General features: G+C 45.7%; 1 protein-coding gene across 11 annotated transcripts in view; it reads left to right on the top strand.

Annotated features, from left to right (window-relative positions):
- The window catches only part of Tmem63 (transmembrane protein 63), an 84,601-nt gene that overhangs the window by 8,592 nt on the left and 57,511 nt on the right, over window positions 1-18,498 (top strand). For 8 of the 11 annotated variants that reach the window (XR_006773107.2, XM_045745521.2, XM_045745520.2 and 5 more), the window contains exons 5-6: window positions 7,510-7,542; window positions 15,235-15,372. Coding sequence is in view for 10 of the 11 variants with exons in the window: in XM_045745521.2 (XP_045601477.1) it covers window positions 7,510-7,542; window positions 15,235-15,372 (171 nt within the window). In the remaining variant the exon portion in view is untranslated. The remainder of the gene's footprint in view (window positions 1-7,509; window positions 7,543-15,234; window positions 15,373-18,498) is intronic. The other 3 variants (XM_069325278.1, XM_045745523.2, XM_069325277.1) reach the window with 1 other exon arrangement.

Here is an 18,498-nt window from a genome sequence, read left to right as displayed (position 1 = left end):
CATGGGGAGATCATGAACTCATAAGGGTAGTGGAAGCATGAAAGTATCTTGCTAAAAAAAAAAAAAAAAAAAGTAGCTATTCATAATCACTTTTTTCTGTGTGGAGCTTCTCTGTATCCCTGGAGCTATCAGACTGATGTACGCTTTATTAGTCAGGGGCATCAGTCATTGGATTTCTGCCTACTGGGGACCACAAGCCAGAACCTGACCCCCCCCCTCAGAGAGGCACAGGGAGCAATGGAAACCCCCATCTATTTGGGAGCATTCCATGTCTGCCATCAATTGGGGTTAGGAACATAGATAGGTAGGCATAACAAAACAAACCCCACTTGGTAAGAAATTGCAACCAAAGACCAGACAGACAGAACTCCCACAAAAATATAAGAAAACAAGCAAACGTCATTCACCGCCGCCACGCTGCTTGTCTGCAAAGGGGAGGGGGGAGGACATCCCCCCCCCCTCCCCAGGAGTTGGGAGCCCCGGACCCCCGCGCTGGTTACTCTCAAATCAGTTCGGAGGCTGGGGCGCTCTGGGGGTGGTCGTCAACTCTGGCCTCAATTTCTTGGCAGAATTAGTGCCTTTGTGGTGTTTTCTGCTCTTTGTGGTGCGGTGGCCAGGAGTATCATCAGTGTACTGGGGCTGCATGCACTTAAGGCTACCTTCCCTAAGTGCCCTGTAAGTACTTCCCTTAGGTTTTAGGGTTGCCTTCCATAGAGCCTTTGGGACTCCACTTTTGTAGGGGTTCTTGCTGCTTGGCATTTACCCTGCCCTTCGGACCAGCTGGAGTTTCATGGCTTTTGTTTGACCTTGGGTAGAAAGTGGTGGAGTTGCTGGTTGGTGCACAGAGTGCTGCATTGCACACTTATCTATGTGGTAGCCATGTTCCTGTTCCTTCTGGTGGTGGTGTACTTTTGCAGGGTTTTTCTTTTATTTTTTGTCCTTGCCTGGAGGGGAGGGGGGGGAATGTCTGCCTTGTTTGATTATTTGTCCACCTATGGTATTTTGGTGATCCTCCTCTAGGCCCCTGTGCTTGTGCATGTCACAGGGTCCAGTTTATAGCTCATCTCCCTCTTTATTTCTATTTGGGTTCCACCAGCTTAGCAGCACCTTGCCTGGGCCACCCGTAGGCAAAACCCCTACATGCCCTGGAAAACCCTGTCGAGGTTTGGTTGGCCGATGGATGTGTCTTCTGAGTCTCGCCTCGCCTTGTGCAAGTTTGTAGGTTGTAATGTGCCCTTGTCCAGTTTTATCTCCGTCATGCTACCTGTTGGGTCAACGACGCCTTTGACCCGGAGTCTTGCGAGACGTGTTTTTTGCTCGTGCTCCAGCATACCCATTTTATTGTAATGGCTTCCACATTACATACTAGGTTCAGGTTGCTGCAACGCACTAAGTTGGTTGCTATCTCGGATGCCCCAGAGCTGCCTTGTTTTGGTTTTAGGGACCCAGACTTGGGGGCGTTGGTTGCTTTGACTCTGGTTGTCCACGCCCACAAGTCCTTCCCCGGTTGGCTTCCCCGGCTCCCAAACGTCTAAAGGTTTCAGAGTCAGGGCAGAGTTTGGTTGATGATGAGACTCGGGCAGCTTCGGGGGCTGCCCCATTCAAATCAAATCAAATCAGATGTTTATTCAGGTAAAATTACATACATAGAAGATTAGTTACAAACATAATGTTGGATTTATAGATAGAGCTAGTACATACAATACCTAAAGCCACTAGTACACCTAGCATTTCGGGCAAGTCGGAATTCGAGTCAGAGACGGAGGCATTTAAGCCTGCTCTTCCTGCCGAGGCTTCTGGGTCCTATCAGCAGACCCCATTCTTTTGAGTGCCTTCATGTATGCCTGTTTGCCCATGTGCTTCCTCAGAATGTTGGACTTGTGCAACTGCATGTGCAGGTTCCTACCCTCTGAGCATCTTTGGCGGCTGAGGATTTGCGCATTCGAGGGCATTTAGCCTCGGTCTTGCGCCTCTTTTTCCTTCTCAAGTTGTCCTCGGACTGGCTTGGGAAGAATGTGGAGGCATTGAGTGCCAGGCCTTTGTCTGGGGTGCTGGCCTCAGTGGCTAGGGTGTCGGCCGCGTTGTTGACACTGTTTGCATCGATTCTCAGGGAGGATGTTTGCCCCTCCTTTTTGATGACCACTCTGTTCTTTGCCTCTCTCCTTGCGTGTTGCCAGGCCATGCTTGCTCTCTCCTTGGAATCCGCTTGAGGCCCTGACTTGTAGGCTTCCATTGCCTTTTTGTCCTTTGCTGTTTGCAGACTGCTGTCACAGTTTCTGCAGGCTGCCTCAGCTAGTTTCCGTCCTATGTCGGATTTGTTGCTTCTCCGGGGGTGGCTGTTCTCGGGCCTCTCGGAAGGGTTGTGCCAGGGCTCGGGGCTCTTCCAGTCAGGGTGGACCTTTGGTGCCAGTTTCTGAGCCAGCACATCCTTCGGAGCCAGCGTGGTCCGGTCAGAGCAATGCTTGTTTTCCTTGTCTGCCGGCTTCTCGTAAGGGACGTTGGCCATTTTGTGGGTTGCCCCGTTGACTGGGAGCTGGGCAGGAGGCTTGCGCTGTTTGCTCACGCCTGGTCCCATGATTTGTGAGCGTTTTGGGTCATGTCCTCCGGCCTGTGGTTGCAGCTCCTTCTCTGGGGAAGTTCAGGGCTAGCAGGGCAGGCTTCTTCCCCTTTGCTCTATCAGGTCATCTAGGAGTGGCTCAGTTTGGGCGTGGTCGAAACGAAGCCTCAGGTAGGTTTCCTGGCCATTTCCAGTACTGAAATGGGACTGTGCGGATATTCAGTTCATTCTGGACTTGTCCCGTCTGAACCCCTGGATTCTTTGCCCCTCCTTTCGGATGACCACTCTCTTCCAGGTCCAGCTTCTTTTCGAACCAGGTTCTTGAATGGTGTCTCCGAACCTCCGGGATTCATTTTGACACGTCCCTTTTCATCCAGGGTTTAGGGACTGGTTAGGTTTTGTTGTGGGGTGAAAGGCTTACCGCTTTTGTTGCCTTCCTTTTGGCTTGAATCTGGCACCTCACATATTCACGCATCTTACCCGGGTCATGGTGGCCTGTCTAGGGGGTTTCCGGGTCGTTCGTCATTGGCTTGACCAGTTGTGCTGGGAAGTCTGACCTTCACCGTGCTGGTTTACCCTGCTGGCTTCAGTGTTTGTTCCAGTTCCTTTGAGGCTGTCCCTTCCGCCTCTCTCGCGACCGCCGAGTTCGACCTCCGACCTCCTGTGTCGACCTGTGTCGCAAGGTCGACACAGCAACCGACCTTGTGTCGGTTGCTGTGTCGTCTGCTTCCTCTTCGGGCTTTTTGGGGTTTAGTGCCTTGGTGCTTACCCAAGCCCTTGCTTGATGTGTTCACAGATGCCTCGTCTTTCGGCTGGGGTTTTGTGACCAGTGCTCACCAGGCTGGCCAGGGGCAGTAGGCTCCATCCTTCCGTCAGGCTCACAGCACAGTGCGGGAGTTCAGTAGTTTAGCTGTCGCTTCGGAGGGTTTGGGTCACTCGGGCTCTATAGTCCGGCTCCATTCGGACTGCTCTCTGCAGACACACTCTCCGGTCCTTCGCTCTTTGGGGCTGGTCACTTCGAGTGACTTGTCTGCTGGATTCTCAGGGTTTGGCTCTCCATGCGGTTTACAGCCGGGGAGTGTTCAGTGTTCTGGCGGACAGTCTGTCATGGTTCATTTCCCTGTCCACGGAATGGACGGTCAACACAGACTCCTTCAGTTGGCTCTGCCAGACGTTTGGGCTTCTGGAGGTGGACCTTCGCATTGACGTGGTCGAGGCATCTCCCGATATATGTGGCACCCTTCCCCGACTGTGGAGTTGTTGCGGTGGATGCCTTTCAGCAGGACTGGTCGAAGTGGGTTTACCTATACCTCTTTCCCCTGGTCCAGCTGTTGCTTTGGGTTCTGGCTCTTTTGGAGTCTTACCATGTGAGAGTCATCCTTGTGGCCTCTAGGTAGCCGGCCCTGCCTTGGTTTCAGGCGCTGCTTGCTCGGTGTCCGAACCCGTGGCTCTGCTTCTTTCAGCAGATCGAACCTGTCCTGTACATGCTGGTTCGTTCTACTACTCTGCTCTTCGCGTCTGGTTGTTTTGACATGGGTGAATCACCACTTGTATGGTGATCAGGTGGCTTCATTGATGGTGTCTAACCTGCAATCTTCGTCTTGGCAACAGTATGAAATTTCCTGGCGTTCTTTTTGCCATTTCCTCTCTTTTCGTAGGTTGTCTTCTATATCCATTTGGGTTGTTTTGTTCTTTCTTTCTTTCTTGGCTCTTTCAGGACCATCATTTGATGCCCAATACTGTCGCCTCTTATTATACGGCGCTGGCAGAGCTGCTTCAGCTTTCGTTCGTGGGTGGATGTCACCTCTGTCCCATTCCGTACGCTTCCTCGTGCTTTGTTTGATCTCCGGCCTGCTCATGTGCTGCCTGAGCCTTCCTGGTCCTTGGACCGGGTGCTCTTTTTTTTTCTCTCTTCTCCTCAGTTTGTGCTGGCCCCTTCGATTCAAGATTGTTTTTCCAAGGCTCTATATCTGTTGGCATTAACCTCTGGGGGTCGGGTTCGTGAACTTCATGCTCTCCTCCAGCGCAGGGGTTTCTGCTCTTTCGGTCCTGATGGCTGGTTTTTTCGTTTGCAGCCGTCTCCTTCTTTTCTGGCAAACAAGAAGTTGGCGGGCTTCCGGAGGGGCCCTTGGTCATTGATGCTTTGTTGGTCAGGCCAGGGGTGCATCATGTGTTGTGTCCGGTTGTGGCTTTACTGTTACCTGTGCACCTTGGCTTCTGTGGCCGGGGACGTATTTTGGGTTGATCTGATTTCCTTCGTTCCCTGTGCCAGCACTCAGATCTCTCAGTTCGTCCTCAGGGTTATTAGGTCTAACCAGCCTGCGGTCTGTCCTCGTGCCCATGACGTTCGTATATATGCTGTTTTGGCTACCGTGTTTGGCAACGTGTCGTGGGTCGACATTCGGGCACGGGGATTTTAGAGGTCGAACAAGGTCCTTCCGTTATTTACCATTATTTGGTAAATGTACCTTGTCCTGGTCGTTCGTGTGTGGCTTTGGGTTGGCGGTTGCAGCCAGTTGTCTCGCCTTCGAGTTGATGTGCGTGTTGTGGTCGCCTCCCCGGTAAGTCCCTCTTTTACTTGTCTTTAGTTATGTAGCTCCAGGGAGCCAGAGGGGCTCCGACCGAAAATCAACGTTGAATGTAATGAAACGCCATTTTCTGGGTGAAGCTCGGAAGCTCCCTGGCACCCTCTCTCCCTCCTGTTGGCGGTTTTGTTTTTGATGCTCAGCCTCCAAATTGATATACGAGTAGCCGGTGCGGGTGACCAGGGCTTTTCCCCCAGCCGGGGAAGGGAGGGCTGCGCAGGCAAGCGGTGTGACAGCGGTGAATGAAGTTTGCTTGTTTTCTTATGATTTTTGGGGGAGTTCTGTCTCTCTGTTCGGTCTTTGGTTGCAATTTCTTACCAAGTGGAGTTTATTTTGTTATGCCTACCTTTCTGGGTGCCTAATACTGGTCGATGGCAGACATGGAATTACTTACAAACACATGGGGGTTTCCATAGACCATTGCTCCCTGTGCCTCTCTGAGGCGGCCAGGTTCTGGCTCGTGGTCCCTGGTCGGCAGAACTTCATTGCCGACACAGTCTGATACCATAGTCTGATGCCCCAGACTAATATAGCGTATATCAGTCCGATAGCTCAAGGAACCCTCCGGGGCTCACCCAGAAAATGGTGTTTCATTACATTCAACATATTTTTTTTTTCCCACTAAGGGTTCAGTTGCAAGCACCAAAGCTGTCTGCTTTCATCTTCACTCAGCAGCCATGGGTGGGGAAACTAGCAATTCAGTGAGAGTGCTATTTATTAGCTCTGTTGTGCCAAATTGGGCTCAAAGGTAATATAAAAGGCTTTGTAATTTCAATAAGTTTTCTATAGTCTGGGCTGGACTGATCTTCAATTAGTTGCCTCCCTAGCACTAATATGACCCATTGCAGTTGCTTGACAAGATCCCCCGTTGCACTGAGGCAGGTTGTCAACCTGCCTAGAAAATTGTATCATGGTCCTGTCATATGGGACATTCAATAAACTTGCCTAAGGGATCAATCATCAGTGGAATAGCTCAGAAAATAGTGAATGGCCGTTCAGTACAGTACTTTGATATGTGTACTGTATTATAGATGTATACAAATATAAGAACCGATTATATTGAACTATTTTACTTTTCATTGGAAAAAGGAGGAAAAATATACGAGAAAAAGAAAAAAGAAATAATTATCGGAAAATTAGATAACCTTAACACTTTGCCTGGCTGATAATTCATAATGCGTCCGTATATGAACTTACTCAATCTGGGCAAGGACGCGTACTGAATCCAAAATTTAAATATCCATTATAAATCCATTATGTCCCCAATCATTATGGGACTAGTTTTAAAATGTGTGCCTTTTGATTGCAAACAATTTGTTACCAGAATGAATGATGTAGCAAAAAAAATTGGTGACAAAACTGGAAAGAGTTAATATTTGAATGCGAGTGGTGTGGTGCACGCTCATGGGAAAAGCTCAACCTAACTGAGGGTGTGCTGCATGTGGCGCTGGGCCATTTGACCTTATATGCATATATCTTTCTAGAGCATTCTATTGCAAATAATTTGACACCAAAATGGACGACATAGCACAAAATTGAGGTAAGAACGTTGAAAAGAGCATACAAATTTGAGTGCGGGTGCATGCTCACGGGTAATGCTCTGCCGATTTCGGTGTTCAGTGTGGGTAGCTCGCCAGGCCATTTGACCTTGTATGCCTATTTTCCTTTAGAGATGTTTATTGCGAACAATTTGATACCAAAATCAACGACATAGCACAAAAATTGAGGTGAGGACACTGAAAAAAGAGTATAAACATTTGATTGTGGGTGGGTGCACACTCTCAGGTAATGCTCGGCCGATTTTCGGGTTTGCTGCGTGTGGTGACCAGGCTTTTTGACCTTATTTGCATGTATCCCTTTAGATTATTCTATTGTGAACAATTTGATACCAAAACGAGCGACCTAGCGCAAGAATTGACGTGAGAAAACTAGAGAGAGTATACACATATTAGTGCAGGTGCACACTGACGCAAAACACTCGGCCCACCTTGGGGTGTGCTGGGCGGCTGGCACCGGGCCGGGCAGTGTGTTAATATAGAAAAATATTCTGTTTGTTATCTCCCTTGACAATATAGATATGTTATAAGATGCGACATAGTGTAGTATTATATAAAGAGAGTTCTTAGTACTGTATAGATATCTTGTACTGACTTTCATTAAACTGTGTGTGGCAAATTTGATGCTTTGCATTCACAAAGCTATTAATGCTATTTATGGAATGCTGTGCATAATACTCTGTATTTTGTTGTAGCCTTACTTGGTATAATTATAGCCCCATATTTGTTTGTCTTTTGCATGCTTTTAACCTATTTGAATGTTTCACCCTTTATTAACATATGCACAATTTGTTTGCTTTTCTCGTTCCAGGACAAAGCATCTTGGCTTCAGTCAATACAATGTGTAGGTTCCTAGTATCTTTTTATTTTGATCTTTTGATAGCTGTTATTGATTTCTTAAAATTACTGTTTATAAATACAAGGATGAGTTAATAAACAATGCTGCTTGCTGTCTACTGCTCCCTATTGAATATAAAATGATTCATAGTGTTAGTAACATTTTCAAGATAATCAAATCAAATGTTTTTTCAGGTAAAAGTACATACACACAAGATGAGTTACAAACGTAATGTTGGATTTCTAGATAGAGCTAGTACTGTACTTACAATGCCTAAAGCCACCAATATGCACAGCGTTTCGGGCAGTTATCTAAAATATGCTTTAGGCATTATCTAAAATATGCGCTAGTTTCCACTTACTGTTAGCTTTATCATGGCTAACTGTTAGGGATACTAAGTAGCCACCAATGACTTCCTTCCTTAGTTTGAAGTATTTGGTGTAAAAGGTCTCCTTCTAACGCTCAAGCAGATGGTAGTTGGGGAGTGTGAGGTCTGACAGGGAGTCCATGATACCATTTTGTAATCTATTGACATATGTGGATCTTGCAAGTCTTTTTCTCACTTAGAGATTCTATCATGGTTAGAATGATTTTTAAACCAGAACATTAAGACCCATCTTGAGTTATTGGATGCTTCCAATAAATATTTTCTCTAGAATTATCACATAGGGATGTGGTGACCTCATTGCATACTTTGGTAATGCAAATAGCCTTGTATCCCTTTATAATAAAAAAGTGGCCAATTTGAGTTAGGGATGATGAACTTTGAAATTTAGTGTGTGTGTGTAATTACCTAAGTGTAGTTACAGGATGAGAGCTACGCTCGTGGTGTCCCGTCTTCCCAGCACTCTTTGTCATATAACGCTTTGAAACTACTGACGGTCTTGGCCTCCACCACCTTCTCACTTAACTTGTTCCAACAGTCTACCACTCTGTGGTAGACTGTTGGAACAAGTTAGGTGTGTGTGTGTGTGTTTGTTCTCAAATCCAAGAAAACAAGAGAAAGCTGCTGGGGCTGTGTGGAATGTCTAGGGAGTAAATGAAGAACAGAAGAGAAAGAAAATTGTACTTTTATTGAATTAATATTTGATGTCCCAGTGCTAGATTTTGTAAACAAAGTAACACACCTTGGAGAAAGTGAGAGTAAATAGTGGATTGAGAACCTGATCATAAGAACAGGAATGAAAATAATAAATTAATGATATTGCCTCACAAAGGTATAAAGGTTGATGAATACAAATTGAAAAGTTAAGAGACAGCTGATTGGTGCAAAAAAAAGAATTGGAAGTGATCTTGGAGCTATTGACTGTAACCAGACAGTTCTTGTTATGTAGGAGATGAACAGGGAATGTTTGGTTAGAATGATGAGATAGTGTGTGGTGTTGCTCTGGCAGAAGTGAGAGGCAGTGTTTGGTGTGTACCGTAGATAATTTGACTAAACTCTTTACTTTTTAGGTACCCTGACAGGTTGGACAATAAATACACAATATTACCATATTGTGTATATGGTATTTACATCAAATATACTAGATGTTTATTTGATGTAAATGGTCACAGGGGTGGTTGTTTGGTATGACAGCATCATGACGAGGCTAACCATGAGGTGCGGCTGTGGTTGTTGGAGAGACACGTGAGCCGTGGCAGGCATTGGCATTGAGTCCCAGCCATATGAGAGGTTCTGTTAGATGCTGTGTAGCATGCACCCCTGGGTGTGCCAGAGATTGTAATATTGAAAATATTTTCCAGTGAAACAGAGTTAAAATGTAGGGCCTCAGAGTTCCGTTCCGGAAAGTGTCGCTTGCCAATATGTTTGCATCCACCAAGGGAATGTTGATGAAGCAATTCCCTGTGAGTAACGTCCATATTTCTTGAAGTTCCGGGTCTCTACACTGGGCCCTTGCGATCACATAGTAAGCCACATGAGCCGGGCATTGCAAGACAGGACTTATGGTGGGGCAAACAGACCAGAAGAACATCAGATATTGTGTTGCTGGCACTCTTGATGAGGTTGGATGTATCCCAGGTTGCAGGCTACCTGTGGGGAGTGAGAATTGCTCTTGACTGTCATGGCATGTCAGTGTTTTGTGGTGAGTGAGGACATGAAATTCCCATTCTTCTAGTTAGCATTGGAAATGCTTGATGGCTGCATTAATGGTGAGGAGTTCCTGTTGAAGGTGTTGTGCTTCTCTTCTGCAGGCGATAGGCAGGACGAAAAAAATTTGATAGGGCACCATTCCTTCTCTATTAGCTGGTGTAGTATTCTCCAATGGCCGTATTGAAAGCAATGATAGGGAGGTGGTGATGTGTGTGTGGACATGGTACTGTGATCTCTGAGGTTGTACATCAGAAAGGTTCTCCCAGAGGTGGACCTCTTTGCATCAGCGTGGTCGAGGTGTCTTTCGATATATGTGGCACTCTTCCCCAACTGCGGAGCTGTCGCAGTCGACGCCTTTCAATAGGACTGGTCGAGGTGGGGTTACATGTATGTCTACCCCAGGTAGGGGTAGGGTTTGTTTCTCTTTGCAACAGGTACTCTGAGAGAGAACTCTATCAACATCAGAGGCCCGAGACTGTTCAACACGCTTCCGCTACACATAAGGGGCATAACTGGCAATCCCCTCACAGTGTTCAAGAGAGAACTGGATAAGCACCTCCAAAGGATACCTGATCAACCAGGCTGTGACTCATATATCAGGCTGCGAGCAGCCACGTCCAACAGCCTGGTTGATCAGTCCAGCAACCAGGAGGCCTGGTCGACGACCGGGCCACGGGGACGCTAAGCCCCGGAAGCACCTCAAGGTAACCTCAAGGTAACCTCAAGGTAACCCCCCGGTCTAGCTTTTGCTTTGGGTCCTGCTCTTTCGGTGCTCTTTCAATCTGAACCCGGTGCGTTTTCTGTGGCTCCACCTCTGTCTGCAGATCGGACTGGTTCGGTCTACTCCTCCGCTCTTTATGTCTTTCGACACGGGTATATCATCACTTGTATGGTGATCAGGTGGCTTCTTTGATGGTGTCCACCTGTGAGGAACACCATCGGTGACAGTATAATGGTGTCATTCGTCTCGGCAACAGTATGAAGTTTCCTGGTGTTCCTTTTGCCATTTTCTGTCTCTTCGTAGGTTGTCTTCTATTTCTGATCAGGTTGTTGTCCTTTTTTCTTGGCTTTTTCAGGACCATCATTTGATGCTGAATACTGTCGCCTTGTATTGTGTGATGCTCTTCAGCTTGTGCTCAGGGTGGATGTCACTTCTGCCCCGTTCCATAAGCTTTCTCATGCTTTGTTTCATCTCCAGCCTGCTTATGCACCACCTGAGCTGCCCTGATCCTTGGACTGGGTGTTTTCTCTCTCTCTCCTTCAGTTTGTGGTGGCCCCTTCGGTTCAAGATTGTTTTTCCAAGGATTTGTTTCTCTTGGCATTGGACTCTAGGGGTCGGATTGGTGAGCTTCATGTTCTCCTCCGACGCAGGATAATCTGCTCCTTCAGTCCTGGTAGTCGGTTTGTTCAGTTGCAGCCGTCTCCTTTTCTGGCGAAGAACGAGACGGTGGATTTCTGGAGGGGGCCCTTGGGTCATTGATGCTAGGTTGGTCAGACCAGGGGTGCATCATGTGTTGTGTCCGGTTGCGGCTCTTCGCCGTTACCTGCGCACCTCGGCTTCTGTGGCCGGGGACGCGCTTCGGGTTGCTCCAGTTTCCCTCATTCCCTGTTCCAGTGCTCAGGTCTCAAAGATCGTCCGCAGGATTATTAAGTCTAGCCAGCCTGTGGTCTATCCTCATGCCCATGACATTCGTAAGTTAGATGATTTGGCTGTCGTGTTTGACAACATGTTTTAGACTGACATTCAGGCACAAGGTCAAACAAGGTCCTGGCTGCCCATTATTTGGTCAACATTCCTGGCCCTGGTCGTTCGTGTGTGGCTTCGGATAGCAGGTTGCAGCCAGTTGTCTTGACTTTGAGTTGAGAAGTGCGTGGCAGCCGCCTTCTGGGTAAGTCCATCTTTTACTTACCTTTGGTTATATAGCTCCAAGGAGCCGACAGGGCTTCCCACAGAAAAACAGAGTTGAATGTAATGAAATGCCATTTTCTGAGTAAGTTCCGAAGGCTCCCTGGCACCAACCCTCCCTCCGGTCGGCGTTTTTGTTTTGGTTTTGATGCTCATCCTTCGAACTGGAGGTGTGAGTAGCCAGCGTGGGGGGTCCAAGGCTCCTCTCTCCCCCTCCTGGGGAGAGGAGGGCTGCGTGCACAAGTGGCGCATGACTGACTTGTTTCCTTGGGTGTTGGCGGAGTTCTGACTCTGTCCAGTCTTCGGTTGCAATTTTCTTACCAAGTGGGGTTTGTTTTGTTATACCTGCCTTTCTGGGTGCCTAACCCCAGTCAATGGCAGACATGGAATGCTCCCAACCATATGGGGGGTTTCCATAGCCCATTGCTCCCTGTGCCTCTCTGAGGGGGTCAGGTTTTGGCTCAAGGTTCCCGGTAGGCTGAACTCCAATTGACTGATGCCCCAGACTAATATATTGCATATCAGTCCGATAGCTCCAGGGAACCTCTGGGGCTCACCCAGAAAATGGAGTTTCATTATATGCAATGCTGGCTTTTTGCCCATCCATAATTTTTTTGGTATCTAAATATAATGATTCATGATGTAGTTATTCATCTATACATGGTACTTGCACACAGGTCTTCCACCCCTTAAAAAGTAGGTATGGTAATTGCTAGCTGTTCCTTGCATATCCAGTTGACAAGTGGTAGTACAGTTTCTCGTTATTTTGCGACCCTAATCTTTCACTGTTGTTGGGAGGCATACATGTATATGCCTTAGGAGAAACTACATTTAGAAACTGGAACCGTGATGATAATTTTCTAGATTTAATCCAATAAACCTCCCTATATCCTCAGCTAACATTTTACTCCCACATATGTAATTCAAAAGCAAGATGATATACTGTACCGAGTGTTGACTATATTTTTTTCCAAATGGTATATTTAATAGCTTTTAAAGATGAAAATTTGTCTGGTGAGAATTATAAATGTAAGTTTATTTGGTTCTAAGCTAGTAAATGGAATCTTGACTTGAATTTTTTTCTGAATTAGAGTTTATACAGAATTTCAACTTCTTCAGTAACATCATGTGTGTGTTCTTTGAATCAAAAGTGATGTTATTTATTAACTCATCTTTGTATGTATGTTTGAATGTATGTATGTAATGTATGTATGTATGTATGTATGTATGTATGTATGTATGTATGTATGTATGTATGTATGTATGTATGTATGTATGTATGTATGTATGAACATGCAGTATGACTTTTTTATATATTTTGACTAATTCATGTACAGTAATTTGGGAAGAGTGATTGAGTTATTATATGTTTGTTCATGTTCATATGCTCATACAATACTAGGATTTGCAAATAATGTACCTATAAAGGTACAGTACATAAAAACCTTTGAAAGATAAATTTTCACATTAAAGCCTCTGCTTTATCTCTAGCCACAACCATGCATCAGGCCCAAATACTGTAGCATACTAATACTGTATGTATACTGTTTCATAGGCTCAGATGCACTAGACACAATGCCCACCAGGCTCTAAAAGGTTTTATCCCCAATTGTAATAGGAATCTTTGCAAGTGGTCCTACACAAATCTTAAGGAGGGCAGTGACAAGTTTAACTCTTCACTGCTTCAGGTGTGGACTTAATCCTTTTGGGGCCCTTTTCTTAACTCAGTACTGTCATGTTCTGGGCTTGTGCTCTGCCTTTTTATTTTTTGAAAATATCCACCTCGCCATGTTGGCATGTTGGGTGGTGAGGCCTTTTGGCCACAATTTCTTAAAGGGGTTTTGTTTGTTTTCTTGTTTTCCTTGTTTTCTTGATGCCTTAGTCCTTGGTAGTACAGTTAGGTTCGTTCTCGACTCACAATTGGGAATTCCAGTTTCAAATCCCAGGCATGACAAATGATTAGGCATGTTTCCTATCACCTAAGACCCCTGTTCACCTAGGTACCCAGGAGACCCCCTGGTCACCCCTGTAAATAGGTACCCAGGAGTTAGTCAGCTTGTGTGGTTGCATCCTGGGAAGGGTTAGTAATTCGACTCTGGTGGGGGCCTTGATATAAGCCTAACGTGTGTATATATACATCAGATCAGGGGATCACCAGCCATATTCTGGCTGCTGATCCCCCAACACAGTGAATTATTTTTCTTATTATTATCTCTCATGAGTCTCCTGAGGCTCATATGGGGTGGCTTGCTTCTAAATGCCTAATTTGTATCTTGGTTCATATTTGATTTTTTTGGCATCAGGCTTCCTAACCTTCACTGTTTGTGGCCCCCAAATGTTCTTGACTTAAGGCCATACATGTAATGGTGGAGAAGGAAGTGTGTGGCAATTTCTGTATTTGTCATCTATCTGTTGCTAGTGAATATTGTACTCCCAGTGGCAAGGACACATGAGATGTACCTATGGTGTCTGGGTGTGTGTGTGCCTGGGCACGAGAGGTATTGCTTCCTGAGTACTTGGGTTTCTATTGCAACTCATTTTATCTTTCTCTAATTCCTCTGTTGACTCTTGTGCATGTCTTTGCAGGTTTGTACTTGCTAGTGTTGCAAGATTTGTTGTCTCTATGTTGCGAGGCATTGGGTGGTGATGCACTAGCTTTTTGCTCATTTTGATGTTGACCCATGGTCTTGGGGTTTGGGTTCTGGGTGTTTTCTAATTCCTTCCTCATCAGTTGTATTTTGGCTTCCTAGACAAGTTTTGCTTTTTTGCTCTCATTTGCTTTGCCTTTCAGCCTTTTGGTTTTATTACATTGCACTCCTGCTTGTCTAAGCCTTCATGCCTTCCATTGACATGTTAGAGGACCAGTTACATGGATCCCTGTCACAATGGTGATTAAAGTCTTGAGGTTGTCCTGTGATAAATGTCCAGGGTGGACCCATATATTGGCCGGCTATTGAAGCATCTGAGGGTCATGCTCAGAAAGGAACATTTTACGATGCTTGATGCCCCCACCCCCTCCATTCCTCTTATTTTTGTTCATGAATATGTCAATGTCATATATTTCTGCTTGCTGTTGGAATTCACAAACTTATATTGTATTTCTCTATGAGTATGTCTTAAATGAAGATTGGAATTTACATTTTATATTTTATTTAGATTATCATGCCTTGTGGAATTTAATTTTATATTTTATTTCAAGATTAAATTGAGATATAATATTTAAAAATGCTAATATTTAATTTTAGGTTTATAATGCTAGAATTTGTGAATTATCTAACATTTGTTATTTTCCAGCATATATTCAGCATATAGCTTCCTTGTTAATAATTCAGGATGTGTGTTGTGTGTTTTAAACTGTAATATGCATGCCTGTGATATCTTACATGTTGTTGTTATTACTTGTTCAATGTCCCAAGTTTCTTAGATGTGTCTTGGCTTATTTTAGTAAGGCATGGTGCATGTTTCACTTCCTTATACTGTAATTGATATTGGCTGATTGGTAAAAGAATAGACAAGAACAAAATCAGATCCTTTAAAGCATGTTCTATACTGCACATTGAAATTAGTCAGATATCTTAATCCACTTTTGATTGGATTACTGATGGTAATATTGCTTGGAATTGGTGGGAATTTTGTACTGTACATTATATATATCTGATATTGATGTATATTTTATCATAGTTGTCATTATTTGCAGATGGACACAGCTGTTCTATGGGAAAGAGACGGACACAGGAAAAATTGCTGGTGAAGCAGACTCTGTCTCTTCCTTGGAATTTAACATGCACATAGACAAGGGTCTGCTCTCTTGGATTCCAGCATTATTTAAAATAAAGTAAGTACTGTACTGTACTAGAGGTACAGGGAATTAAATACTTTTTGGTAAGTTTTGCACCCCAAGTTTTATTAGTGTTTTTTCTTTGTTGTTCAAAAAGAGGGGATTTAGATGTGTTGTAGATCACTAGAACTAGGCTGACATCTATAATTATGTGAATTGTTATTACTGTATTTAGCCACTGTGAAATATTCTTAATCTCTCAAGATACCTGTAATGTATTTTCATTTTAAACTATGTTGAGAATAAAATCCATATTAAAACTTAAGTGTTTCACAGAGTGAGACAAAGGTAAAGGAAGTCCAAGGGGCAGACATTGATGTAGAAAAACATGAAAATAAAAGTAGTTTTGACTTGTAAATTATGTTTTATCAAATCTAATTTATTCTTGGAATGACTGAACAGGGCTATTTTCCAACATGCTTCCCAGCACTTTGAAATGGTTTTAAGTTGACACTGTCATAATCATTACACCCCACCATTTCAACCTATATAATTTTAGGAAGACGTTGATTGAAGTTGAACATACTGGGCAGTTACTGCAAAAGTAGAACTAGGTTACACACTTCCTTTCCTAGTTACATAAATAATGAAAGATGGTAACACAATGATGTTCAAGGTCCCTCTCTAGCCTTGCCTCATTTTTCCCTCCCTGGCCTTGCCTCACCCTCCTCTCCCTGGCCTTGTCTCACCCTCCTCTCCCTGGCCTTGTCTCACCTTCCCCTCCCTGGCCTTGTCTCACCTTCCCCTCCCTGGCCTTGTCTCACCTTCCCCTCCCTGGCCTTGTCTCACCTCCCCCTCCCTGGCCTTGTCTCACCTCCTCCTCCCTAGCCTTGTCTCACCTTCCCCTCCCTGGCCTTGTCTCACCTTCCTCTCCCTGGCCTTGTCTCACCTTCCTCTCCCTGGCCTTGTCTCACCTTCCCCTCCCTGGCCTTGTCTCACCTCCCCCTCCCTGGCCTTGCCTCACCTTCCCCTCCCTGGCCTTGCCTCACCTTCCCCTCCCTGGCCTTGCCTCACCTTCCCCTCCCTGGCCTTGCCTCACCTCCCCCTCCCTGGCCTTGTCTCACCTCCCCCTCCCTGGCCTTGTCTCACCTCCCCCTCCCTGGCCTTGCCTCACCTTCCCCTCCCTGGCCTTGCCTCACCTTCCCCTCCCTGGCCTTGCCTCACCTTCCCCTCCCTGGCCTTGCCTCACCTTCCCCTCCCTGGCCTTGCCTCACCTTCCTCTCCCTGGCCTTGCCTCACCTTCCCCTCCCTGGCCTTGCCTCACCTTCCCCTCCCTGGCCTTGCCTCACCTTCCCCTCCCTGGCCTTGTCTCACCTCCCCCTCCCTGGCCTTGTCTCACCTCCCCCTCCCTGGCCTTGTCTCACCTCCCCCTCCCTGGCCTTGTCTCACCTCCCCCTCCCTGGCCTTGTCTCACCTCCCCCTCCCTGGCCTTGTCTCACCTTCCCCTCCCTGGCCTTGTCTCACCTTCCCCTCCCTGGCCTTGCCTCACCTTCCCCTCCCTGGCCTTGCCTCACCTTCCCCTCCCTGGCCTTGCCTCACCTTCCCCTCCCTGGCCTTGCCTCACCTTCCCCTCCCTGGCCTTGCCTCACCTTCCCCTCCCTGGCCTTGCCTCACCTTCCCCTCCCTGGCCTTGTCTCACCTTCCCCTCCCTGCCCTTGTCTCACCTTCCCCTCACTGGCCTTGCCTCACCTTCCCCGCTCTTAGAGCAGTTACTTTACACTCTTTGCAGCCTTCCCCTGCAGTAGCAGTTACAATGCAATCAAACTAGTAGCCTATCAATGACATTACAATGACTAATAGGGTTACTGGCAACTCCAGCAACCCTCCTTAATTAAATTCTTACATTAACACTTCGTCCCTCGGAAGATCAACAATCAATGACTAATTGATTACGTTAATATTAAAAGTAACACTTACATTACCTTAATCTTGTCTCCCTCAGACAAGTCAAACTGTACAACTTTTACTCGGAATTACACAAACACTTTACCCGTCGAGTGTTCAGTGAGTTATCCCCATTAATTCCTGTACTACAAACAGCTGATTAATCCCAGCACGAGTTACGTTATTGGTTACTATCGCCCATTCGATAGTTTACTACAGTTTCCATGTCCAAAGTGCTAAGAGGACGGCAATCACCCTTGACTACCTCAAGCAATTAATTACTATCTCAAAGATCAATAATTAATTACAGACAATTACGTTACCTTTCACACTAGCTCAACAATTATGACGTCAACGAAATGAATTCCCTCTGGGGTCCTACATACCCCCCAATGAATTCAGGTGACTGGATCACTGTCCCACGGACCGATAACTAATCACGTCTATGTTACTTAACAATGACTTTACTCTCCCAAGAGTCAATCAAATTACTTGTCCAACTGACAGATAGTAATAACCAACGTTACATTAATGCAATAATGTAGTCTTCATGCGAGTCAATCAAACCCTGATTGGAGTTGACTTTGGATTGGAGTTAGTACCTTAATTACCTGTCCAACTGACAGATAATTTGCAACAAACAGTACTTAAATGCAAGGCTTCAGCCCTCCCAGAATTCCTGCAAAACTGTCTGACTTCCCCCGAAGTGGCTGCTTGCCCCCAAATCCCTTGACCGACCAAAACAGCTGTTCCTTGGAAAATAATTAACCCAAAAGTATCTTATGTTAACTCAAATTGTCTTATGAACAATTCCTCTATAAGCAATGGGTGTTCTCTTGGTTACGTTACGGTAATGGCCCTCCCAATCAATGTTCACTGAATACTGGACTTATTAGCGATTAGCGATCCCACGGATCGATAATTACTCCCATAAATTTACGTTACCCTACAGAGTTGTCAGCTGTCACTCCCGATAGTGACGTTACTCACGCTTCACCCCAAATCCACCAGATTACGTTAAACAGGTCAGCCACATGTACTGTACATATAATTACATTTATCGCAGCCTTGGAAAACACATCACTTGTATAAAAACCACACACTGGTAACAGTACAATATCAAATGCCAGGAAATCTCTGGTGTTACATAAGTCACACTACCATAAAATGATGACCGGAACCGGATCTCCTCTCCTGCAAAAGACTACACAAATGGACATGGGGCATGACATACACAAT

Source organism: Procambarus clarkii, chromosome 16 (assembly GCF_040958095.1).
Source record: "Procambarus clarkii isolate CNS0578487 chromosome 16, FALCON_Pclarkii_2.0, whole genome shotgun sequence".
Taxonomy (NCBI): Eukaryota; Metazoa; Arthropoda; class Malacostraca; order Decapoda; family Cambaridae; genus Procambarus; species Procambarus clarkii.
This window is presented reverse-complemented; position numbering and strand designations above follow the sequence as displayed.